General features: G+C 50.0%; 10 protein-coding genes across 10 annotated transcripts; 6 read left to right on the top strand and 4 right to left on the bottom strand.

The window, feature by feature from the left end:
• Positions 1 to 645: 645 nt before the first annotated feature.
• Positions 646 to 1,616, top strand: BO83DRAFT_367827 (glutathione S-transferase family protein; the record flags this gene model as incomplete). Its single annotated transcript, XM_025529777.1, has 1 exon — positions 646 to 1,616. The coding sequence occupies one exon, from the start codon at positions 646 to 648 to the stop codon at positions 1,585 to 1,587; it is 942 nt and encodes a 313-aa protein (XP_025384772.1). The 3' UTR covers positions 1,588 to 1,616.
• A 688-nt stretch (positions 1,617 to 2,304) lies between these two features.
• Positions 2,305 to 3,378, top strand: BO83DRAFT_320814 (NAD(P)-binding protein; the record flags this gene model as incomplete). Its single annotated transcript, XM_025527827.1, has 4 exons — positions 2,305 to 2,766; positions 2,841 to 3,025; positions 3,108 to 3,196; positions 3,245 to 3,378. Coding segments are annotated over 4 exons (870 nt in total), but the record flags the coding sequence as incomplete, so codon positions are not given.
• Positions 3,379 to 4,160: 782 nt separating this feature from the next.
• BO83DRAFT_320498 (acetylcholinesterase) lies at positions 4,161 to 6,876 on the bottom strand (the record flags this gene model as incomplete). Its single annotated transcript, XM_025527809.1, has 5 exons — positions 4,161 to 4,692; positions 4,747 to 4,798; positions 4,885 to 5,034; positions 5,210 to 5,424; positions 5,474 to 6,876. The coding sequence occupies 5 exons, from the start codon at positions 6,874 to 6,876 to the stop codon at positions 4,161 to 4,163; spliced, it is 2,352 nt and encodes a 783-aa protein (XP_025384774.1).
• A 541-nt stretch (positions 6,877 to 7,417) lies between these two features.
• Positions 7,418 to 9,108, top strand: BO83DRAFT_410819 (Zn(II)2Cys6 transcription factor domain-containing protein). Its single transcript, XM_025534253.1, has 2 exons — positions 7,418 to 7,710; positions 7,912 to 9,108. Exons 1-2 carry the CDS (start codon positions 7,618 to 7,620, stop codon positions 9,097 to 9,099), a joined length of 1,281 nt encoding a protein of 426 aa, XP_025384775.1. The 5' UTR covers positions 7,418 to 7,617; the 3' UTR covers positions 9,100 to 9,108.
• Positions 9,109 to 9,257: 149 nt separating this feature from the next.
• BO83DRAFT_440226 (RTA1 domain-containing protein) lies at positions 9,258 to 10,245 on the bottom strand (the record flags this gene model as incomplete). The annotated part of the gene is made up of 2 exons (XM_025536238.1): positions 9,258 to 9,961; positions 10,059 to 10,245. The coding sequence occupies 2 exons, from the start codon at positions 10,243 to 10,245 to the stop codon at positions 9,258 to 9,260; spliced, it is 891 nt and encodes a 296-aa protein (XP_025384776.1).
• A 543-nt stretch (positions 10,246 to 10,788) lies between these two features.
• Positions 10,789 to 11,697, bottom strand: BO83DRAFT_419912 (Nitroreductase; the record flags this gene model as incomplete). The annotated part of the gene is made up of 3 exons (XM_025534899.1): positions 10,789 to 11,100; positions 11,191 to 11,305; positions 11,362 to 11,697. The coding sequence occupies 3 exons, from the start codon at positions 11,695 to 11,697 to the stop codon at positions 10,898 to 10,900; spliced, it is 654 nt and encodes a 217-aa protein (XP_025384777.1). The 3' UTR covers positions 10,789 to 10,897.
• Positions 11,698 to 13,378: 1,681 nt separating this feature from the next.
• Positions 13,379 to 14,803, top strand: BO83DRAFT_452949 (uncharacterized protein; the record flags this gene model as incomplete). Its single annotated transcript, XM_025536878.1, has 4 exons — positions 13,379 to 13,723; positions 13,801 to 13,942; positions 14,098 to 14,597; positions 14,653 to 14,803. The coding sequence occupies 4 exons, from the start codon at positions 13,379 to 13,381 to the stop codon at positions 14,767 to 14,769; spliced, it is 1,104 nt and encodes a 367-aa protein (XP_025384778.1). The 3' UTR covers positions 14,770 to 14,803.
• Positions 14,804 to 15,673: 870 nt separating this feature from the next.
• Positions 15,674 to 17,708, bottom strand: BO83DRAFT_452951 (Hsp70 family protein; the record flags this gene model as incomplete). Its single annotated transcript, XM_025536879.1, has 6 exons — positions 15,674 to 15,924; positions 15,988 to 16,099; positions 16,174 to 16,333; positions 16,386 to 16,927; positions 16,989 to 17,563; positions 17,654 to 17,708. 6 exons carry the CDS (start codon positions 17,706 to 17,708, stop codon positions 15,674 to 15,676), a joined length of 1,695 nt encoding a protein of 564 aa, XP_025384779.1.
• Positions 17,709 to 18,717: 1,009 nt separating this feature from the next.
• Positions 18,718 to 20,094, top strand: BO83DRAFT_320674 (uncharacterized protein; the record flags this gene model as incomplete). Its single annotated transcript, XM_025527817.1, has 1 exon — positions 18,718 to 20,094. One exon carries the CDS (start codon positions 18,718 to 18,720, stop codon positions 20,092 to 20,094), a length of 1,377 nt encoding a protein of 458 aa, XP_025384780.1.
• Positions 20,095 to 22,087: 1,993 nt separating this feature from the next.
• On the top strand, positions 22,088 to 22,813 carry BO83DRAFT_452955 (uncharacterized protein; the record flags this gene model as incomplete). Its single annotated transcript, XM_025536880.1, has 3 exons — positions 22,088 to 22,219; positions 22,431 to 22,674; positions 22,710 to 22,813. 3 exons carry the CDS (start codon positions 22,088 to 22,090, stop codon positions 22,811 to 22,813), a joined length of 480 nt encoding a protein of 159 aa, XP_025384781.1.
• Between the last annotated feature and the right edge of the window lie 1,883 nt (positions 22,814 to 24,696).

Genomic DNA, 24,696 nt, shown 5'->3' on the forward strand with positions numbered 1-24,696 from the left:
AGTTATGTCTGTCTGCTGATAGCAGTTTGAAGTCGGACTTTTCCGTGTTTATACACTCCTGTCAACCAACGATCATCGTTCCTGTTATGCGACAATAAAACCTCACTACTTGTTTTGTTCTTCAGTGAGTACGTAAAGAGTGTTCTGTGTTACATGGGTATGGATATGGCCGTCGACAGCGGGTCTTCATCCATATTCATCCGCTCAAATATTACACTTTCTAACAGTGAGACATATTGCAGAATGCCAGTCTATGTACACACAAAGAGAGACGCGTGATCATATATTGTAATTATGTATGAAGGCAGTCTCCGGACAATGCCCATAAAGAAATGCGATCTATTGGAGAGCACAGCAGCATATCAAAGAAACGACTTCCCTACGATAGCATGTATCACCATATCCTTTACACATGATGGTTTAGACGCTGCTAGCCAACAGCCTCCTGACCAACACCAAGCAAAAATCTCCCCTATAGCATATGCCATGTCTCACTCCGTAGGCATTTCCCTTTCCTTCGGGCAACTTGTGTACAACTCCCATTCATCCCTTTCAATATATAAGACGACTCTGTGTAACCCTTCCAATCAAGTACATGAAACATCCCTGTACTCCTACCCAGCCCTTACCCAATCAACAGCCACCATGCCCCGAACGCGTTCCCACTCCATGCCCTACTCCACCCCCTACCCTTACATTCCAACTTCCCTATACACCCACCCATCCGTTCCCTTCTGCGTGTCCCCTACCATCAACTACTGCCAAAGTGACGCCTCCTCCTCTCCCCCGCCCAGCCCACCCCAATCAATCACCCCACGTCCCCTCTCCCCGCCCCCACACCAACCCTCACACCCACCACCACCTCCTCCTCCACCCATCCCTCGAAACAACTACCCCAAACTCTACATTCTCGACGGTGACACCGCCGCCGGCCTGGCAATTCGCTACTTTATCCACGAACGCGGCGGCGTCCGCGTCCGCGCCGGCTTCATCGACGTCCAACTCAAAGACCAGATCCTACCCTCCTTCATCTGGGAACAGCACCATGCCGGCGAACTTCCCATGCTCTTCCTAGACAATCCGACGCGTAGACCCGTGCGCAAAGTCGTCGGCTTCGAAGCCATCACCGAGTACATCGATAGCGTGTCGCCCACGGATCGCTATCTATATGGGAATACGGAGCAGGAGCGGGCGTTGATCCGCTCGTGCATTCATTGTCTCCGGCGCGATGTGATTGAGCCACTGTATGAGTGGAATAACCATTACTTGGGGAATAAGACTGGTGAAGAAGTCACTGGGTATGCGCCGGTGCCGGGTCGGAGGAGGGCCCTGAAGGAGAGGATTGAGATGACGCTGGGCCAGGTGGAGGAGAATTTGGAAGGGTTGGAGTATCTCCTTGGGAAGTTCTGCGCCGCGGATGTGTATCTCTTTGGGATGGTGGTTGCGCATGCGGATCGCTGGCCGTGGTTTTTTGATGATGAGAGGAGACCTAGAGTCTCTGATTACTTTGCTAGGATGAGTGAGAGGCCTATGGCGCATTTGGCGGATGAGTTCTGGGATACTACCCGGACGACGGTGGTGGACTAGGGTGATGTTTGAGGTTGCATGATATTTGGGGATTTTGCTTTGTATATACAGACTGTCAGGTATTGTGTGGAGTTGACTTTTGTTAATCTTTGCTTGTTGTAAGTTCGTTGAGTAGTCCATGTTCAAGTTTAATGGTCTACTATATATATCAGTTGTCCATGGATTGGGGTCATTTACTATGACAGTCTCCGGGTTATGAAATTGAATACACAGCAGCGTTAATCCTGATGACATTGCTCTAAGTAGACTAGAAGGCTGAGTCGGTATAGGAATCCGCTCGGGCCGTATGAGAAGATTTTCTCCGAAGGTACCATTAATAGTATCATGGGTATCGACTTGACTTTCGGCATCCTCTCCGTTAGCTCCGTGGCTGCCAACAAGGGGTCTCGGTGATAAACGCCTTATCATTGGCGGCTGTGGGTTAGCGTCTTGTGGCGCCGCTACAGCATGATAAGGATTACAGTATCATAGCGTCGGGACTATAGCTAATTCCGGGCTGCAGACTGTCGGGCAACTACTTAAGAACGTCACAATGGCACTGCAATTCTCATCTTCTCCGTGTAAGAAGCATCAGAATCGCTGCTGACATGTCATCCTTTTCCGCACAGTCCACCAGTGAAGAAGTCTGCCAAGTCCTGGCGGACCACATTAAAAGGAGCAAAGGTATGTTCAACTATTCCACCTCGGTTTACCGACTGAAGGAAGAATCTAATTCTTTCAGTCCTAATTACTGGCGTCACACTAGGCAGTGTAGGCGGCGAGGCAGCTCTTCAACTCTCCCGTCATGCACCCGCTCTCCTGGTCTTGGCTGGTCGCAACCTGAGGACCCTTCAGGCCACCGAGAATGCCATCAAAGCCGAGACACCAGATGCAAATATTCGTCTTCTCATTCTAGACCTCAGCTCGCAAGAAAGCGTTCGCAAGGCAGCTGCAGAGGTGAACAACTATCCCGAGTGCATCGATCATCTCATCAACAACGCAGGCATCATGGCGGCACCGTACACAATCACCGCAGATGGAGTGGAACTGCAATTTGGAACAAACCACATCGGCCACTTTCTCTTCACTAACCTGCTCTTGGAGAGAATGATGAGCGGAAAGTCAAAGGTTCGAGTGGTGAATGTCAGTAGTGCCGGCCATAAGCGTGGACCTGTCAGGTTCGACGATGTGAATTTCGAGGTTTGTGATGTCCCAAAAATAATCACCCCTCATATATGAACTGATGAAGGAAGCCTTGGCTAACGCTCGGATAGAACGGGAAGTGCTATGACAAATGGCAAGCATACGGCCAAAGTAAGACGGCCAATATGCTCTTTTCGGTATCACTGGCGGAGAAGGCTGGGGAGAAAGGGGTGGAGTCATTCAGTCTCTATCCTGGACGGCGGGAGACTGGCATTGGAAGGCATTTGAAGCCAGAAGAATGGGTCAAGGCTGGTATGTAGAGCTTCTGATGTGATGGACATTGTCTGCTAGTGAGCGATGCTAACGTAAACATAAGGATGGAAAAATCAGGATGGGAGCATCAACGATGACCCCAAGCTGAACTGGAGAACAGCCAGCCAGGGAGCTGCTACCTTGATTGTTGCAGCATATGATCCAAGCATTTCTGGTAGGCACGCTCCACCAATGCTGACGGGTAGATGTTGATAGATTGCAGACAAAAACGGTTCGTACATGGTCAATAACCAAGTAAATAACGACGAGGCGGTCGACTATGCTCTGGACCCGAAAAACGCGGAAAGACTGTGGAAGCTGAGCGAGGAGATTGTTGGCCAGAAATTCGAATACTGAATGCTTCCTATCATATAATCACCTTACGCTGACCGAATCCATCTTGTTCGTTCCAAGTTGTCCCGCTGTGAGATGGATAGGTGGTAAAATGTGGATGGGGTGGCTTAGTTGTCTTGCTTAGCATCGTAAGTGAAAGAAGCTTCTGTTACACTCGAGAATGTAGTTTCTGCGCTGCTTGAAGTACTGCCGCTGCCAGTATAGTAGTCCCCAGCCCCTTGCCTGCGCATCCGACCTGGCACTGAGATATGCGGTCAACGAAGCGATGGCAGAGACCGGTAGCCTTCGCCAGACGTCGCTCTAACATCGTCGCGGGTACATATTGACGATCGGCCATTCCTCGCACGACCTTGGCTATCGTAGCATAAACCATTGTCATCCCCAACCAGTAAAATAATAACGGCGGTATATCATCAGCATCGGGTATAAAAATTTTCTCTGCCGGTTTGCCATACGGTGCAGGCCTGGGCCCCGCTGTGGGCGGCACGATCATAAACATAGGATGGCGACATTCTGACTGCCACTCGTGATACCAACCTAAGAGATTTTGCTCGAGCCCGACCAACACTTTCATCAGGTGTATTGCAGAGTTCCATGTGGTCTTATTGCGATAAAGCTCATTTTGGATGTACCTGTGTAATTGGCCTAATTTGTACAGCATAACCAGAAGTATGTCGAATCTATTGGTTGACGGTTCGGTATGCGAGAGTAACGACAAAGAAGGCTCATGCTTGACATTGGAACACATGAGAAGAAACTGGACCCGGCTTGTCAGAATGCGTCAATCAGGAATAAGATGAGCCTACCTCAATAGTACGGAGTCGGCGCAGATCCTGCGTGTTGAGCAACCCCGTTGCAAAGTTGGATTCACTGGCTAACTTGCCGGCTGCCTGGACGTGGACACTCCATGCATCTTCCTGTCCTGACGGTTGTGCACAGACCTCGTAGAGTGCAAGGATCATGGCAGAGCGGACGAGATCAGAGACATAGTCTATATTTGTTAGTGTACATATTTGCTGTATCGCTTGCAAGTAATGGTGTCTGCTGTATTGTGCCAGGTTGTGATCCTTCCGCAAGGAGGCCACATGTGCAAGTGTCAATGCAGTGAGGGCTGTCCTGACGACTGGCAACACGGACTGACTGAAGGAAGGAAATAGTTTTACCCAGTGAATAGGCGACTGGTCCTTCGGGTTTGGAGCCACTGGGGGTAAGTAGTCGCGCATGAAGATCGAGACCAACTGCTCCTGGTTCTGGGCCACTATCAAGGTTCGATTGTTCATTCCAACAATGGCAGTGTCCCTTGAAGGAGTGCGACTCCTAAATTCAGTCAACAAAACTGTCTTCCATGTTAGATACTGAGTAGTAACTCACAAGTCAGAGTAACCTCCACATTCGCGGGCTGAGGATTGACATCGCATACAAGCTGGCCGGGTCTTGTCGCACTAGCGTGCCCGCAAAGTTAAGGCATCAGCACCAATTGTTTCGGCTGATCGACAAAAATCATCGCACCTTGACCTTGCGCATCAGACAAGTCCGGCAGCTTTGAGCCCTCCAGGTGCTTCGACCCATCTTCCACGCATGAGCCTGTCCTCAAGCTGTGCCGTTGCATACAAGCCGGATGGTTGTCAAGAAGAAGGGAAAGCGTGAGGGATGGCGAGGCTGACGGCTTAGGCGAACGCCGGCACATGACTACGAGAGCTGATTAGTGGACACTAATTTATCTTAGCTAGTTACCAGAACTGTCGCATAGTGCTTGCTTAATTCTGTTGCTTAAAATGTCTGAAAGTTTACGTGTTCTCCTCAACCCCAGGAATGCCCTATCAAGACTCCGAACGTCCCGAAAACACATCCATCAGCTGCAACAGACTATCCCATCGGCCGTCCTTTTGAATCTCAATCTTGCCCTCCGGAGTCATCACCTTGTACTCATCTGCCGACCGTGTACCATAGTCATAGTCAGGCTGGTCGTTCACAAAAGCCACTAGATCTCGGATCCAGGCGTCCATCAAGACGCGCTCTGCAGGACTGGGTCCATGCATGATTGAGTAACTGGTTATTGTCAGTACTGTCAATAGCCAGGTAGGGCAGGCTTGCTTACTTCCATATGGGTCTGTCCATGCTGTGGCTCACTCCAAAAGATGCTGGCGCTACCTTTTCAGTGATGAATGACAAGCGGTATGCGATGAGATACCGCCAGACATCCTTGAGATCCACCCCGTTCTCCAGGAGATTGTTCACCAGAAACCTGTAGGGCGCTCGGACTTGCCCGTCGGCGATAATCTGACCGAATACAGATTGCCATTCCTGTTTGTCTGTAGAATCTGGTAGGGCATAGTGCCGTAGTAGACGGTCTGTTGTGGCAGGAGAATAATAGTTCGACACTTGCAGTTTCAAAGACTCCAGACTGGCCTCCGGGCCATTCGTCACGGCATACAGTGTATTTTCATCGCGGACTTCTCCAATAAACAACCGCAGACCACGACTCTTGAACTCTGCGGCGAAAGAGCCATTGCGATAATAGTCAAAGACGCCTGGATGGATGAAGACGCCATCCGTGACCGGTCGGAAGGTGTGGTGTTTGAGTTTCATGATCGCATCACACAAGTCCGTTGCACTGATGGCCCGCAGCTTCTTCAACTTCTCTGCTCCTGTCAGGTCTGCCAAAATGTCAAAGTGTCGACACAACTCATCGAACTGTGGCTCGCAATCCTGCACAGTCTTCGGCTGGGATGGAATCGCGTTTGAGTGCATGTACAGCCTGCGAAACTTGTTGCGCATAGCTTCCTCCATCTCACCCCGGAAGTCATACAATACCTGGGCCTGAACCGCGTAAGCGCCAGCACTGCGACCCGAGATTGTGATGTTCTCTGGGTCTCCTCCAAATGCAGCAATATTCTGGTATACCCATTCCAGAGCCAGTCGCTGGTCCCAAAGACCATAATTGCCGACTTCTTGGCCAGCCGACTCCTCCCGCAGCGCCTCGCCCGCCAGGAATCCGAAAACATTCAATCGGTAGCCCACTGCGATAAAGATGGCATTCAACCGTGCAGTGGAGATAAGTTCTGTGGGGTCCATTCCCGGCTCCTGGCTGGGGTCGCCAATCTGGAACCAACCCCCATGAAACCAGATGACGACAGGCCACCTGGGATTGCGCACTTGGGGGTCAGGAACGGGTGTCCAGATATTGAGGCGTAAACAATCTTCATGATAGGTGTGTTTAGGTCCACCATGGGAACTGACGGCTTTGGAGTAATTAGGCTGCGGGCAGACGGGGCCAAATCGCGTCGCATCATAAGTATTTCCGGGCTGGCCTGCGGTGAGCTGTTGCAAAGGGTAGGGTTGAGATTTTCGCCATCTCAAGTCGCCGACCGGGGGTTGCGCGTATGGAATTCCGGCGAAGCGTCTCGACTGGGTGCCATTTTGCAGGCCTTTGACACAGCCACTCGTTCCCGGCAATGGGATCTCACACTCGGATGTTTGGTAGGAGATGTGGTTTCCCATGGTGTTACAATATCGCTGGTTTGTATACACCGAAAGAACCTGGAATTAGAAGACAAGGATAAGAACAGTAGCGGACAGAGTGTTGGAATTGAGGGGTAGTCAAGAATATATGTTTGCTAGTAAAGACTACGGTCGGTGGCTTCTATCTAGTCTAGATGGTACTAGGTCGTAGTTTAGTATTATCTCCCTGCAGTGCATGAGGGGTTGCGGGCGCTACAAGGCCCAGATACGCTCTGATTGGCCGGTGAGCTAACGGTGCTTGTGTGAGATAAGATGCACAAGATAGTTACTGGGTTTGGAGAAGAGATCGGCAATCCGAGACGAGTGAGGGGATACAAGCCAAGGGAGACCATGAAAGTGATGAAACTGTGGTCCTACTGGCTCAGGGCAGAATGTAGGCATCCGCCATTCTTGGTCGTTGATCCGTCGGCCTCTATTTTTAGGCACCGATCGATGCCAGAACCCTAATTAAGGGGACAGGAACGGTGTACAATCAGGTTATATGACCCTCCTTCGGGCTGAATCTGTGGCCGACCAAAGACGCCAGGAAAGGCTTTCCCTGCGGAGACTTCTGATTCAAGAAACCGACGCTTGTTGTTACCTCTGGAACGTCCAGGAAGAAGAAGGTTTGGGCCGGCGAAAATTCTGCTATCTTCACGTGATCACGAGTGCCTCAGGAGCCGATCCCCAAAGGGGGCAACTTCAGAACGAATACGATGATCTCAATCCTCCACGCCAACCATGAACGACCAGCTGCCTGTGCAGATTCGCTCGCGGAGATCACACAATAAATCTCGCGCAGGATGTCAGAATTGTAAGAAACGGCGTGTCAAGGTAGGCTTCCCACTGCTTCCGTCGGATGGAAACCGGACGAACACTGTCAACCCTCCTCTGTACTATATATTACTTCCCTCCTACTACTAGTATACAGCATCATTATTAGGCACAATGTTGTCTATTTTTCGTGCCTTGGCTTGCTTCATTCCCAGATCTGCCACATATAACCCTCTCTCTGGTCATACTGACTTTCCACAGTGCGATGAGAAAAAGCCACATTGTACAAAATGTGTGCGACACTCGATCGAATGTGATTTTGCTTCCCCAGCCGCCTCGACCTCCCCCGATCCAACCCGCCGATTCCGGTTTCGACCATCCAAATATCAACCCGGTTTAAGAACATCATCCCCAAGCACCCGCACAGAAGCTGTAACAAGCTCAGATACATCCGCATCTACTGGAGTGCAATGTGATCTCGCTGGAAGTGCCCTGTCTGGTGGCATCTCGTTTGCCGATCTGAAGCTCTATCACCATTTTGTGACTTCAACCTACAAAACCCTTGCAGACGAGAAAATGGACCACAAACGCGTCTGGTCCCATCACGTTCCGCAATGGGGCATCTCATTTCCCTCTATTATGCATCTAATTCTGGCGCTGTCGGCGTTGCATTTGGCGCATGAAGATCCCGCTTCGCGCACGCAGTTTATCGCTCAAGCTGACGATCACTTCACCTTTGGGGTCCGATCGGTATCTGCTGTACTGTGCCTTCTGAACACGGAAAATTGTCAGCTAATCTACATGTCTGCGGCCCTCATCTGCCTGGTGTATTTCGGTCGTGGGCCCCGTCGCGGCGAGTATCTGGTGTTTAGTGACATCGGCCGATCTGAGTGGCTCATCCTGTTGCATGGCGTGCATTCTATTGTATCGCAAAATCATGATCGCGTCTTCACCGGTGTTCTAGAACCGATTCCGGACGATAGTATCGGCGGTGTGAGTGATGAGTTGCAGGCAGAACTGGACGAGCATCTGCAACAGGTCCGACAAGTCCAGGCTTTTATCCTGTCTCATGTGACCGACGAAACGTCCCGAACCTTGTTCGCAGCTGCCATAAGTGATCTACTCTCGGCATTCGAGGAAGTGTATAAGATGCGCAGCGCTGGGAAGGATGGCATCTGCCTGATGCATCTGGTGGTGGGGTGGGTGTACCGTCTACGGGCGGAGATGATCTCCCTTTTGGAGCAAAAGGACCGATACGCATTGATTCTATTTGGACATTGGAGTATATTGTTGGTGTATCAGCGGTCGTCGTGGCTAATGCAGGGATGGGATGCGCATGTGCTGCATGGGGTGCGCACATCCTTGGGAGAGGAAGACCAGCAATGGCTTGCGTGGCCGATCCAGGTGATTGAAGGAGGAGTACCTACACATGGCACTTTCATACTGTAATAGTTCAATAATAACAGACCGCATACTTCCTATGCACATATGAACATTTGGACAACGAAAAAACTCAATAAATATCACAAAACCTCCACAAACATAATATGTACCGTGGTAACCCAAAGACAAAAGGAATTATAACGAAATAAAGCACCAGGACAACATCATTTCCCCCCCTCCTCATCACCAATATCCGCCATGGGCTGGCAATACTCCGCCGCCTCCTTGGTCCTTCTCGCCTTCTTAATCATCGTTCCCGGATGATACACCACCAACACCGCCATAGAAACAAACATCAAGGCGGCATCAAAGACATAAATATAGACCTCCTGAGTGTTCAAAGGTGACGTCTCATTGGCTCCAAACTGCACCGTCCTGACCAAGTTTCTCAGCATCAACGCTCCACACGCCACATACAACGCCCACATATACCGCTTCCATCCGCCCATCAACCACGGATTCTCATTGACCACCCACGTCGGATCGCAACTCAACCGCAGATGAAACACGATAGCAACCCACACAAACAACAGGAAGATCACCAGAGAGAATATCAACCCTGCCAGGACAGCTTTGATCCCCGTTTTCATGAGATGCTCGTCGCCGGTAACCTGCACGCCCGCACCGCCAATCTGCGTTAGAAAGCAGATGACGTCGTTGAGGACAAAGATCTTGGTGAGCCACTTGGGGCGGATGACGGAGTGGTGCTCGGCTGCGAAGGCGACGATCATGCGTCCGAGGATCATGTAGATGGTGGCGGCGATGAAGGGCGGCGCGCAGAGGATGAGCATCTCTTGCAAGGCCCAGGGACCGATGAGCGTCCGGCCTTGATGGGACCAGGCACGGCCATAGTAGCCGAAGGTTTCACCTAATGAGAGATTATGTTAGATGGATGGGGAAATGGATGGACAGATGTCGTGGTAGGGCTCGGGGCAGTTGATAGGGTAAAGATGGATTCGACGCACATATTCCCCCGATAACTAGCGGTATGAAGTATGCAGCGCGGTAAGGAAACATCATGACGAAGTGAACTAGGGTCGCAAGACCGAAAATAGCCATGAAAGCATATCCGGCTGTCGCGGACGGCGTGTAAGGGTAGAAATCGACGTAGGGATCGGAGCCATTGACGCCGGGGTGGAATTGAAAGTCCATGGTCAGAGTTCACAGACAAAAGCGATTGTGTTTCTGTGTTCAAAAAACGGTTAGATGGCTTTGATTCTGAAATTCTCAAGTCCTGGATGACGGTCTTATATCTATTAATCCCGTGAGGAGAGCCATGGTGGTATTGCCGAACCGGGTAATTCGTGAGCGAGTACGAGCGGGTACGCGATGAGCTTGTTCGGCGGGACAACAGTGGGGAGGGCTAATTTTAGCTGTCGGCGTTACAGGGACAGAGACCACGAAGATAAGCATCTCTTAAGATTCGGACTGGTTGCATGTGTGTTTCATCGTTGCCTATGGTCCTGCATATCTTGCTCACGGTTGCACTGTGGCCAATCTCTTCTGTGGGTAAATGCGAGGCGCTACAAGGCAGCGATGAATCCTTCTGAGAGATGAAGACCCTCATGCACGCAAACTCTGTATGGTGCTCGATCTACTTTGTTGTTAGATCTATTGGCAAACAGATCACGACAGTTAAGGCCGTGCCGATCACCCCTATCAGTTCCAGCGCGCCTATGGATTCGTACGAGAATATTGCAACAAAATTAGAAGAAGTCTATTCGAGCGGCGGTACGCCTCAGGGCACGAATCCGCAAGTCTAATCTAACACGCTAACTCCAGAATGGCATCAATCATAATGCGTCTATTTGCCAAAGACCTTGAAGCGGTCCTCCAGGGGCGCAAACGCCTTCTCGCCGGGCTCCGAGGTAGGGACGCCGAAGACCAGCTGAGCGTCGAGCTTCCATGAGGCCGGCAGGTTCCACTGCTTCTGGATCTGTCCATCAACGAGCGGGCTGTAGTGCTGCAGGTTGGCACCGAAGCCCTCGGACTCCAAAGCGGTCCAGACTGGGACGAGAGTCAGCAAGTGATGATGATGAGAGATGGTAAGGACCGTTATGGACCGGTAGGAATATTGTTAGGTGGTAGATGACTTACTAAGGTACTGGGACATGGCATTGGACTCCAGGGCAAAGGGGTCAAACTTGTCGGCGTAGATGGCGAACTTCTCCTTGATACCGGCGAGGGAGTCATAATCGACGAAGAAGAGGACCTACTGTTGGTTTAGCTGGATGATTCGGTCAATCCAAATTATAGGGGCAAACAGACCGTTCCGTAGCCCGCGCGGAAGGCTTCAAGCTTGGGCTTAGTCTGGTTCTCAAAGTTCTCCTTAGGGAGGGTGCCAGCGGCAACCAGACCCTCCATGGCAGCGATAGCAATGTCCCAGACCTTCTGGTGCTCCTCCTTCAGCAGCAGAACGACGCGGGAAGTCTGGGTGTTGAAGGAGCTGGGCACGTGCAGGACGGCGTTGGCGACGATGCTCTCAATGGCATCGTCGGAAATGGGGCTCTCAGCCTTGAGACCGTAGTAGGTGCGGCGGGCCTTGACCAGCTCCAGAAGGGAGGTGGTGGCAGGGTTTTTGAATTGCGGCTGTGTGGAACCCATTGTGGGAGTATTTATGTCTAAGTAATTGATTGATGGATTGAATTTGATCGGTATTGAGAGTAATTTTGGAAGGCTGATTCGAATGTCACACTTGACGTCGGGGCTGGACTACTGCTTATATAGATATGCGGTGTGCTGCGAAGAGGGGTTTTAATTTAACCCCGCCAGCCGGGTGGGGTATACATTTCCATTCTATTGAACACTTTCATCTTCTTCATATTTTTCATTATTATCAATCTCACTAGGTTACCGTGGCGTGATTACCATGCTCGACCAATCAGGATTTGTAAGTCGGAGGGAAGAGACCCTCACTGATGCTTCGGGGGATTAATCAGCTCTTAGCAAGACGCGGAATTAGCTAGCTGCCTTCCACCGGAATATGGGTAAGCAAAGGTGCATTTGTCAATCCTTGCGCACATCTTCTGCTGTAAACTTCCATCCCTCTCTCTCTCTCACACACACACAATCATCATGCAGTGAAATATGAAATCAACAAGAGGCATGCATGAAGGAATGGCTTGATTCGAAGCCAGGCACGTGAGGACAAGTGATTGATGCCTGAGGTGTCATGTCACTACTCTTGGGACCACGTGATCGGGACTTCTTTCAGCCCGGAGAGGGCACATGGTGGATTGATGCCTCAGGCAGAAGAATGGCTAGAAAGATATAGGTTATGCCACTAGTGACCTTCTACCCTGAGATTCCCTCTCGGTCTGCTACAGTCATACCAGTCATGTCTCCTGAGGTATCCAAGGCGCCCCACCTGTCTGGTGTTGGAGCCGGCGTAGGTTACCACTACGACGGAGATTCATCCATATGTTAGCGGTTGCCCGACGGGGCTACATCAACATGTTCACTCGGAAGATAAAGAAGGGGTTGGGAAGTGTGGCTTGTCGGTCTTTGTAACACCAACGCCTACATCTACACAAGATTTGTTTGGTTTACTAGACATGGTTCATCATTGAGAAACTGAAAGATGGCGAAGTCAGCAACCAAAGACGACATTTGATACTTGGACTTTACCAAAATAGGGCCCTGGGAAGACACGTCCGAAACTATTCTTAGATGTCTTCATGTTACTCGTGGAGCCGGGAAAATACAATAATTCCATAGGCGCCAGAATATCTCTTGAGGGTAGACAAGTCTGCCCAGACCTACGGGCCAGAAAGTGTTGATGTTTGTCAGGGCGGAAGAAGCTTCTGCGGCTTGACCGAGAATACGAGGTGTATTTCCCTTGGAAAAGTACCACATGAAAATCGACCAAAAAAATAACTAGAAGGAATGAAAGAGAGAGAGAGAGAGAGGAAGAAACGAAAAAGTAAAAATGGCAACAACATACGAGGCTACAAAAGTACACGAAGATAGCAAAAAGAAAATTTTACAAAAAGTATACAAGGTACCGATGATGAGTTTATCAAACCAAAATTGTAACAATGACCCGTTCGTTCCTGCATGGGGTCGGTCGACCGAACCCTTTTTGTTTCCCATATACGCCTCCCCGTTCCATTCTTTCTTGGTACTTTTCTTTTTTGCTTTGCCTTATTTTCGTTGTATGCTTCTTTTCCTACTCTTCACCTGTTTTGCCTTCTTCGGCCTGTCTCCCTTTTACACTCACACCCACAGGCACCATTCCCTTCTCTCTCTATCTCTCTTCCTCCGTGAACTTATCATCATCACTACCATGGCGACAACTAGCACCCAGAAGAATCCTTCTAAGCGTTCCCGGGAAGAGGAAATGGAGCAAACCCCGCTGAATTGCCAGATCCCAGTCCCTAAGCCAGCCATCTACCCCAATGAGATGTACCTTTGTCGACGAGATGAGTATCACGACATGATCAATCATCATAAAGCTATATTTTACACCCTCGCCGCCCCCAGAGCTGCAGAGGTGACGGTCGGCCATGCTCTTGAGTCGGTCTTTGTTCGGGTGAGAACATGGGCAACCATGTCGGGAAAGGGAGAGTCACTCTCTCATCTTGCGGATTCGGATAAACAGGCGATTATCGCCAGCTTGGATGAATACTGTGTCCAGGAAGACTGGGATACATCCTTCTCAGCCTCCCTCCTGCCGCTCGGGCTAATTTCGGAATGATCCTGATTGAGACAATGCTGAAACAATTCATCTGTACCAAGTTCATAGATTCTCCTTTCTGGTTCATGGACGGAAAGATCAATGCCACCGATTCAGAGCCCCAGTCTGACTTCCACAAGAGGTTCCAGTACGTGTACGAGAGGCTCCTACAAGGTCAGGTCATATACCACCCTTTTCTTTGCATTTAATTATCATGATCTTTTGGTCTGCTCTTGTTCCTTCGTCCCATCCGTCTTTGTTTCTTACTTCCCTCAAACTTCTCACCGGCAGACAATGCGATTTTACTGACCCCTAACGAAACCACAAAGTTTCCCGCGAGGATGCAGCGTGGTGGAGATCCATCAATGTTGGAAAGCTCAACGATGAACCCTGCGTGATGAACAACATCCCACCCACTCCCGTCGGCCGCAACACAATTAAACATCGCACGGCGCTTGTGAAGACCTACACTGATGAGTTGATGCGTTCCCGGCTCTTCCAGCTCTTGCTTCGGGATCCAATGACCAAGTACAAACGATCCCAGCGCAAGAGTAGTCTGCGTTTACTCCTCGAATCTGCCGCTCAGACCGTCATTCACGGCGATGGTGGTCTCTACGGTAATATGAACATTGTGCGACTGCCTGATCTTCCGAAATTCAACCACTGGTCGGGCCAGACGATCGTCCATCCCTTCCACGCAGGATTTGAACCCGTCGAAGGCAGTCGGGTTTTGATTGTGACGCGGCCAAGCTATAGCTACATCGACATCATCTCCCTCAAACACTTCTGTACGGTGCCCCCATATATGGTGAACCGTGCCGAAGTACTGGTGGCAGCCAAGGCGGGCACTATGGGTAGCTGCTGCTGTCAGCAATGACTGCGAGGACACCGTTGGAATGGACAAGGAGGAAGGAGACAGCCAGGAAGATGATGACACGGAGGAGAATGCTGATCCGGTCAGGGATCTTCCGCCCCTACGAGAGACCATCTGGCGGCAGTAGACTAGCTGTTGAATTTTCAGAATTGAGTTCTGAGGAAGGAAGCCCTGAGAGGCGACAGTACCCATGGGCTTATTGACGTATTGAGTACATTCTGTCGGTCGTGTTCATCTCTCGTACCATTCGATTTCAACTTTGGGCCTTGTTCCGCCAGTCTGTAGCGTTTGCGTGCTCTCTGACCGCACGAGAGAGCTCCCTGACTTTGACGTGGAGTTTAGACCCTTCACACAAAAGCTGTAGGTATCCGGCTGTGATTCGCTTCCCACCTACTAGTAGGCTACTAACTCTCCTCGTAGCCCTCCCGATTTCTCGCCCAGTGTAGCTGCACTTCTGGTCCCTTCGTTTGCATTCGAGGGGGGAAAGGGGCAAAAAGTGAAGTGAACATACATACATAAATAAAAAGGGGTAAAAAGGAAGGCTCCTTTCATCTATACGAAGCTGGTATGAGTCCCGCGGGGTTAACGACCCCTCATCGGTGCTACTAGTGATGGGCTAATACTACCTTATGTGTATCCTTCTACCAAAACATCATCCTTGTTGGAGAACTTTTTAATCCGGAAGAGTGGCAGTGAGGATGATGACAGGAGCATAATGGGCGGAACGACGGAGGGTTTAAGAGTGGACCGGCCAGGGTAGTAAGTACTCGTTCTCCGAAGGCATACTGCTCTCCTGCGATCAATTAAATAAAATGAAATGGATACATTCTAGATACACAAACAGGTCCAGTACAACCATAATGCCCGAAACTAGATGGCGAACATATGAAAGGCGATTAAGAATGTAATTATAAGGAAGACAGGCCGGGGAGAACAAGTTAAGCTATTCGCCTAACAAGATGGAGTAGAGAACAGTGAGAACAGTCAAAGGGGTAAAAAGAAAAAAAGAAAAAATAGAAAATCTACCATTTTCAAGTGGCCCAGCAGATCATTATCTCATCCGCTCGATGGCTGACGGTTGCTACTTCATGCAGCAATCCGGTGCCCGGGGCCTCCGCCTCGAATCTCCATTCCATGTTGAAGTGGGCGTCTGCCTTCAATGACCAAGATGCAACTATCTCATAGTAGCGGACAGTTACATTCAGATCCCGGTACCGGTACTCATCAACATAGGGGGTATTATCGTCAACATTGTGCTTGCACAACGCAGCGGTTTGCACGTCTAGCGGGGGGGTGTCAGTCCGCAGTCAATGTGAGGAACCAGTGTAGGATAGTGTATACTGACTGCCAGCCACATCACGCCGTCTTATCATTATGTCCTCCGAGAGGTATCGGCTGCGTACACTAAGGCGAAATCGTACCTGCCCTTGTCGGGGCACATTATTACTCGCCTGAACCTGAAAGAAGATGTTCGAAGCTGTCAGACTCAGAATGGCAAACCGTGATAGGGGCAATCAAAGAGGATGCGTACCAAAGTAATAGCAGTCGTATGACGATATTCGGAGTGCAGATCCCCGGTCCCAAGTCGTTCGATGAAGGAGCTGAAAATCCCATACTCCCATTGACTCCTATACTGCATAGGGTTTGGGGCGCTCCCTATACGGGTCAAACCGTGTGAAACAATTGTCATGCTGTGATTCACGGTTAGCTCTGTTTGGAAGAGAGGAGAGCAAGGCAACCCACGGGTCATAGCCATCAAAATAATTCACAGGCAGCAGATGGCTGACCTCGGGGATATTGGCAAAATCGGCCTCTATTCGTCTCTGGAAATACCGGGAACAGCTCAAGCCTCCCACAACGGCTATCTTATTGGCGCCGCACGACCTGGCTTGATCTTTTATCCGGCCCAGGACGTCAGTGACAACCAAATCCATGGCTCCCTGAAGCACGCTGGCGCTGAAAGTAAACTGTCTGTCGTCAAAGTTAAAACTGTCGCAGCCGCCGGCGTACCGTCTTTGCAGATAGTCCCAGGCAATGGGGAGGGTAACAGTCACGTTGCCACGACCATTGTATCGTTCCTTCGCCGCCCTGGCAGCTTCAACCGCTAGGCGAGCCACATCCCCAGATTTCAGCGGCAGACCCAGCTCTCGCCGGATGTGCCATAGAAGGGCATTCTCAATGTGCGGATTTGTACAATCAGCCGAACTGTGATTGCCGATTTGTTGAAAGGACAATCGTCGGGGATGATTCGGATCGACCCCCGTGATTTTGAAGGTCGTAAAATCCTGCTCCATGTAAGCTATTGCGCATGTCAAACCAGTCACCTGGCCGTCAAAGTCTTCTTACGTTGGTGACGCCCCCAAGGTCGCACACGAGTAGTTTATCCCCTACCTGGACGGAATTGGCGATGAGTCTGTAGGAGACCCCAATGGCAGCGGCCGTCGCTTCCGAATAGTAGGAAACGGTACCGCCGTTGTCTAGAAATCCAGCCGTCTCCACTGCAGCCATCATTGTCTTGACTCCATCTCTGGACCAACAGGCTGGCATTGAAAAGTGCCAGGCAATGGGTGGCAGGGCTCGAATCCTTAAGTTTTTGGTGACGTTGGGGTCATTGCAGAAAGACAATCGGATATTTCGTAGATAGTCCGCTATGACGCGCGTAATCCGGATGCGATTTCGATAAAAGCTGAAGCCTTTGTCTCCGAGGAGAGCCCTGAGATCCAGTCCATTCACTGGTACAGGCGAAGAGCCATCCACCAGTAACTTGGACCAGGAAACGCGGTCGCGATGTTCTCTGGCGGCGTTGCCCCAAAGGGGCGGCCTTTTGTCGGGGTAGGCCATGACGGACGGTGTGATCGGAATGCGGTTAACAGGCGTCCACTCCACAACCTCCCCTCGGCTTTGTGCCCAGTATGTCAGGGCTAAATTGCATTTTATGATTAGCGCCCGAGTTTGAAAGGGGAGTGAACGGAAAACCAAGCCGAGTACACCGAAGGAGGGTCGTCACTTGCCCGTTTTGCTCGTACCATGGTCCAATCCAACGACGAGACGGTCCTGGTTGTTCATTGTGAGAGTAAAGGTTGTCCCAATGAAAGGTAACAAGTTGCGATTCAGTAAGAGAGCACAGGAACAAAGATGGTGCGTGTCAGTACTACTGACCCTAAGGATATGCAGTAGATTGGATAGAATTATGAGTTGAGAAGGGAATCACCACGCTGTTAGGCTCGCTCAATTTATGAGCTTCAGGTCTCTCGAATTCCTGGCACTTTCTAGCATGGCGTTATGCAATAAAATGAATTAGAGACCAGTCCAGCTCATTAGCCATGTCTCTCTCTGTCACTCTGTCTTGCTCTCCCTTCTCTACTTCTCTGATCCCGTCGTGTTGGTATTTCGGGCTCTGTTTCCGCCATCTTGAGTCTACGATGAGTGTATAGACTTTCCCGGCTACGCCCCGAATGGATCCCGGACAAAGAAGGTTTCCCGGTTGAAACTCTTCAATGAAGGTTCAATACGGGAACCGGAGGCGTGGTCTAGAATGGGAACGAAATCGTATCCGAAAAAGCAAACAAGTCAACTGGTAAAAGTGGTAACATACTGTCCTTTGATTTTCCCCTGGCAATGAACGGAAACCCAAAAACATAAACAACCAGAAATGGTCCAGAAAAGGGGTGTGTAAAATACCAAATATACGCTTAGAAAGCCATAAAGAAGGGGGGAGGGGGTCTTTCAAAGGCTGGAAAGGACATCAGCAATACTAACAAGTATTGGATCTTTCTTTTCTTCTTTTCTCTTTAAACCCCAGCTCACCTCCTTACTTACTGGATTCTCTTCTTCCTTTTTCCATCCTTTCTATCAAATGAGCTTATTTACCTCTCCACCCTGTCTCCCAGTCATTTTGTCAACTTGTGTTTCTCCGTGCCTGAAGTTTATCTGTACTCAGTCTCACTGAATTCTGCATCTCTTCTTAAACTCACTTCGGTTTTTTTCTTCTATTTGTTTTTTTTTCGGTTTCCGTTTTTCTATCTTATTCCTATCTGTTACCTTCTCGGATTTCTGTTTCTCCTCTCGCACAGCCATGGTCACCACTCGTAATAGTAAGATACTCAAGCATGTTAGGGACGACGACGAGTCCTCCGACCCAGATGATGAGGCTTCCAGCACATCAGGCGACGAGAATCCCAACGACCCAGCCTCAACCCACATCTACGGCCTTGCCTCCTATTTCTGCACACGGGAAGAATTCCATGACGTCTTGAGCCAGATGTACGACATGCAAGACCAACCTTCATACAGGCGAGGTTATCCCACTGTCATGCATGACATGTTCAACAAACTGCACATCGCAGTGATGAGCTGGACTTGGCAGTGGAGCCAAGAAAAAAAGGTTCAGCATCTCTCGAAAGACGATAAACAGGACATCATTGCCAGCCTCCAGGGCCAGTGCGTTCAGGACGACTGGGATAGTATCAGAGCTTTATCTCCGCCGGCAGTTCGCGGGAATCTGTGTGGTGTTCTACTCCAAGCAATGCTTTATCAATTCATCTTCGCAACATTTATCGAATCTCCCTTTTGGTTCATGGATGGCAGGATCGATTCTACCGACGTCGAAGGTGATCCTCAGTTCCCTCGACGGTTTCAGCATCTGTATGATAGACTACGTGCAGCAACTGGCTTTGGTGCAGCATGCTTGAAATCATTGGTCATATCGGAGTCCAATGCGAACAGCCCCTTCGTCGGCGTGCCTCATGACACAGAACTTGCCCGGAGCAATTTTGCCCGCCGTAAGACATTGATAACTGCTTTTAGAGATGAACTTCTTGGGCGCAGGGTCTTCCAACTCCTTCTTCGCCCTTTGGAAGATGAGGCTGTGATAGCAGACCGCAACGACGCGCTTCAGGACCTCCTTGAAGAGGCAGTTAAGACAGTCCTCTACACCGAGGGTGGGATCTACGGCAACTCTGTGATAACTCGCCTACCCGAGCTGCCGGTCTTTGACTACGAGGATGACCGCATGACCTCGCACTATTATCACTTCATCAATGATCGCCGCATTCGAGGCTTTGCACCTGCCCAGGGGGGTCGCAGCCTCATTGTTGCTCGCCCGGGACTCGCCTATGCCGACATGCAATCGTTTGGTCAGTTTGCGAAGCGCTCGCCTTACCAAATGTTCCCGGCGGAAGTGGTGGGCGAGGTAATCCCGGAGAAGACCAGTACCAAATCCAAGGCGATGTCCCGAAAGACGAAGTCCACCAAGACGAAGTCCAGAAATAAGAAGGCAAAGACGGATTCCAAACCCGTTTCCAAGTCTGTGGTCTCCGAGACCCCCTCTGAGTCTCAGATATCCAACGCACCCGATGCCGACAACGACTCCAAGGAAAAAAGAGAGAAGCAGAAGACCCCCACTCTGGAGCAACTGACGCCGCGGCTAAGGAAGACCTTCTGGCGGGACTGAACGATATACATCGGCTGTTGGTCTTCCACTCATCCAATTCATCCGTAACAAGAGCCAGCTCTCTGTGTCTGATTTCTGATTTTTCCTTTCTTTCTTTTTTCCGGGTATTATGTAGGTTTTGGTTTCCAATTACTATTGTATCGCCGTTCCTCTTGATTGTTATGTGATGATTTTAATTTACTCAGTACCGAGAGCTGCTCAGTTCGAGCTTGAGGGCCATTCGTGTGTCTGTGCGTGTGTGTGTGCAGATGTAATTTCGGTATTGTTGTACTATTTGCTGGTTTATAGTGAATTTGATTGCTTCACTAGGATGGCATACGATACCAAATTGCTATCAAACTCGCGATTATTTTTTGCCGGCATTGGCCCGTTCCTTGATCGGCATAATGATTGCTAAAATCACGATCGGTACACAAGTCCCATGCCTGCTGCAGACAGTATCAATACCATCAAGCCGGTGTCTGTCGGTTGTTAGTTCCGACATTTAAAAGGTCATATCAAGTCAATTCCGTGTAAGCTGGAACTCTCCGTATTCCGCTACTCTCCGTGTAGAGCAGCTACCTCAACCTACTGTATTGCATCTTTTCTTGTGGGGCAGGAACTTATTGGATACAAGGCCGGTGCTCTTTTTCTTTTTCTTTTTTTTTTTTTCTCTTTTCTCCCTGCCTGAACCTCTCTCGTCAGTCCAAAGTCCGTTTCAAGTCCCACGACCCGTGTTTGGGGAGGGTTTATTGGCTTCTGTGTCAGCCTCTTGCAATAGTCCAGTTGTGAATTAGCCATCGGCAACGCTGCTTCCGGTCCAGCATCCTGGATTGATGACGGAAAACACATCTAGGACCAGTCAGCCACCTCATTGGCATCAGACAGTTATTCTCTTGGATATCCGCTCATCGATTCTTCCGAAGATAGTGGGGGGTACCATGCTTTTGCTCCCAAATTTACTATCATCTGAATCAGGGGGTGGTCTTGTGGTCGTCCGGTCTGCTACGTGTCCGTACACGACACCGTCAGGAACGCCACGAGGTCCGGCCTATGATGATCTAGACAACGCGGTCAGGATGTTTCATCCGAAGGGAAACAAGTGTGTTGTTGATCTTTCGGCGGAATAGAGATGGGGGACGCCACCTTCGTAACTGGTATTCCGGGTCTCACCGAACGGCAAGAGGGCGAGGGGCCATTGGTATGAAGAACCAGCTGTGTGACCCCGGGGAAGCAGTTTCCCGTGCCGACAAGGTTTGGCTGATACTGAGGGCGTTTGTGCTATTGCCCGTGGACGCTCGTAGGTGCTTTGACTTGCCCGTGAGTGACGATGGATCGATCAGCTGTCTACCGAAACGGGGCAACGGTCAGCAGCACTGAGGCCAAGGAGGCTGTTCAGGTCGTTCTCGTATATATCTCCAAGTAGGATTGGGCCGCGGGCAGATGAGGTTGGATGAAGAATGGATTTTCTGGAAGAGCGGCTGAAATCCCTTGAGAGCGCCATCATACGGCGGCGTTTGGGCTAGTTGATATTTTTACGTTAGCACGAGCTCGATAACTCCATCTCCGACAGCTGTTTCCTTTGTCAGAACGGGAATCATATGCATCCCTTCGTGACAATGTGCCCTACTTCGACGAAAGACTTTCGCCGTGGCTTCCTGACTGTTCCATTGACAACCAGGCAGCATTCGTCGACCATAATGTGAGATCCGGTATTCTCAATGAATTCATTCAACACGTTCAAAGGGATAACAAGTGCTCAGGCCCATCCCCCGGGGGATAAAGCGGCGAAATGTGAAGGGAAGGAGGAGAGACGACCGGGGGAAACCGACATCATCGGAGTCGATCACCATATCCTACACACAAAGTGAGGCACCCCCCCCCCCCCCTCTCCCTCCCTGGCTGCCACTTCACTATTGGAGCTGACTGGTAGATGACCGAATTTCATCCTTATTGATTGTGTGTCCCGATGGATGAATGTCCAGTTAGTCCACAAATACTCTCCAGTCAGTCGATGGCAGATGCTGGGGGTAGATCACGACGGTCAGCAGAGATCGAATGGACCTCTGAGCCGGGTGACCTGCCCCGGAAGGTCACCGAGGGGGCCCTCCACAGCCTGGTTGGTGGCAACTATCTAGTCCAGCTAGTAAGTAGACGCGAATCGGCCGACGCAAGGATGGGGACGGCGGTTTCACATCGGTTCATCGCGGCTGATCACTCGCAGTTTTCCTTCCTCGACCCCCTCCCATCTCTCCACGAGCTACTCACCCCCGGCTTCAGCGACGACGATCATTGATGGAAGAACCATCGTCCATCTGTAATAACAAGGTACAAGGACCCTCCTCGACGGGATAAAGAGGGACGAGCCGAACGTGGGACACGCGGTCTCCGTGGGTGCCGCTCGCTCACGGCGAATGCAAGTTTCACTTCGGGAGAATGGCGGCCATACACGACCAGGAGGCGACATTCAAGTGCAGGACATCCGACACGGACACAACGGCCAATCCTATGGCCGCTTGTTACATCGGCGGACCAGGCAGATGAGCGAGCGAGCGAGGCTTCGACCTGGGGATGAGTTCACACGGGCGCGGGGGGGCCGGAGTGGGCCTGGATGAACCCCCGGGTGCGTCGGGGAGATAGCTCTACACTGGCCAAAGAAAAGAGGGATACAGCTGTTGCCACTGAAGACATCATCGGAATGTCGTGGCATAGCCTCAGTGTGTGTAATAAGATTTTGTAGCCGGTAGTTGCCTAACTATGTATGTAGACTTTGTACCCCAGCCTTGGCCTTGATGGTCGGCAGAGCTGCCTGATGGGAAAGTGGGAATTTCTATTCGATCATCTACAGTGGGTAAGCAGACTTGATAGGAAGATAGATAGTGCGATTATGTTCAACAGTTAGTACATAGAAGGGACGTATCTGGAGAGTGGAGAGAGGTACAGTATCTATCAAGATACATACTTACTCATACTCCGGTTTAGGGCCAAGACAGATCCACCGGCAGTGGTACCGGAGCCGGGCCGGGTTCCTTTCCGGTGGTTGGTTCGGGTTGAGGTTGACCATGAGGAAACACATCGGGATTAGTACTTAGTCGTATAAAGTATGGGGAAGAAGGAAACAAATGGGGGGGAGTGTGACATTCTGATCCAATTGTATCAGGGAACATCAGGGAAATGGGGAAGCGACACGAGCTAACTGGCGAGCCCGTCTAATCCCCGGAATCCCGAGCTGGCTGGTTTGTCTTGATCGATCGTTTTCTCGGTTTCTCTCTTGCTTCTCCTCTTCGCTTCTTGCCTTGCTTACTGTTTGGTTCCGGGGATAACCATAGCCAAGCCCTAACACACTTATTCTAGAAGGCGGGAAGGGGGAGCTGGAAAATTGAGAGGTACGCAGTATGGAGTAGTAGTGCTCCTGTCTACCGGCTATCTATCCAGTTAGATCACTAGTACTCGTGGGTAAGGAAATGAAGGGTCCGGCTAACCGGCCAGGAACCGGATCAACGACCAAATCTTCCAACATATACACACTCGCCTTTTCCCTTATCAGTATATCAAAAGGGCATTATCAACCATCCGTGTAAAAGCCGGCGATATTAATTATGAAAATCATAATCACCTAGTTTGGTCATATCGCCATCATTTCCCCAGAATTACCAGCGCCCTGGTCCTAACCCTACAGACTGGCATGGTTCCACGTGGTTGAGATAGACGAGCCAAGGAGGAAAAAAAGGAAAGAGGAAAAAAAAAAAAAGGACCGTCAATGCAACAGTTCACTAAACACTTATTGATTTCTATTTTCTAGTTGTATAGTGGTTACGTTGGGTTCGGTACACTAAGGAAAAGAATGTAGCTGAAATCAATGGTCCGGTGAAGGTTAAGAGTCCTTGTGCAGATTCCTGTCAGATCGAGGCCCATTGTTGAGTCAAATCATTGACCAAGCGGATAAGTAAACAATAAATAATGAAAACCTCCCTTCGCTTCAGCTGCTCATATATTCATTCCATGATGGACAATAATTATTGGAACCATTGCCCCTTCATCGCCCAGATCCTGACTCAGCAGCCAGCGTCTGCATGTCCTGATTTGAACTAGTGAACAACCCTTTTCAGTTAGCTTAGCACTCAAGGCCAATCAGAAACCTCCATGTGCCCCTCTCTCATTTTCCTCACTACTAATAAAATCTTTTCTCTTTTCAACTTGTTTCGCCTTTTTGTCCGTTTTCGTCAATTTGTCTCTTTTACTAACCCTCGCTTTTCTTGTTATTTTACCTCCTCTTCATTATCATGATTATTATACATGGTACATACCTCTTCGATTGTCATGATTACGATGGATAATGATTCATAACTGGTGCACACCGTAGTTCTAGAAAGAGCAACAGGAGATAACCAGCCTGGAAATATACACACTATTACCATCAGGTACACCGGGCTACGTAGAATCCACCAGCAACGGGGGCATCTTGGTTGAAAGCATAACTTTTTTTTCAGAGTTCTTACCGCAATCAGATATTACACCAGTACCTACCTACCCATGGCACATGCATAACCGCAGCATTAGTTAGCCTGGTAGTCTAGTTAGCAGTCTAAAAATTATTAAGTACGTACTAGCATTTGGAGATGA

This window comes from Aspergillus eucalypticola, assembly GCF_003184535.1.
Source record: "Aspergillus eucalypticola CBS 122712 chromosome Unknown BO83scaffold_26, whole genome shotgun sequence".
NCBI lineage: Eukaryota > Fungi > Ascomycota > Eurotiomycetes > Eurotiales > Aspergillaceae > Aspergillus > Aspergillus eucalypticola.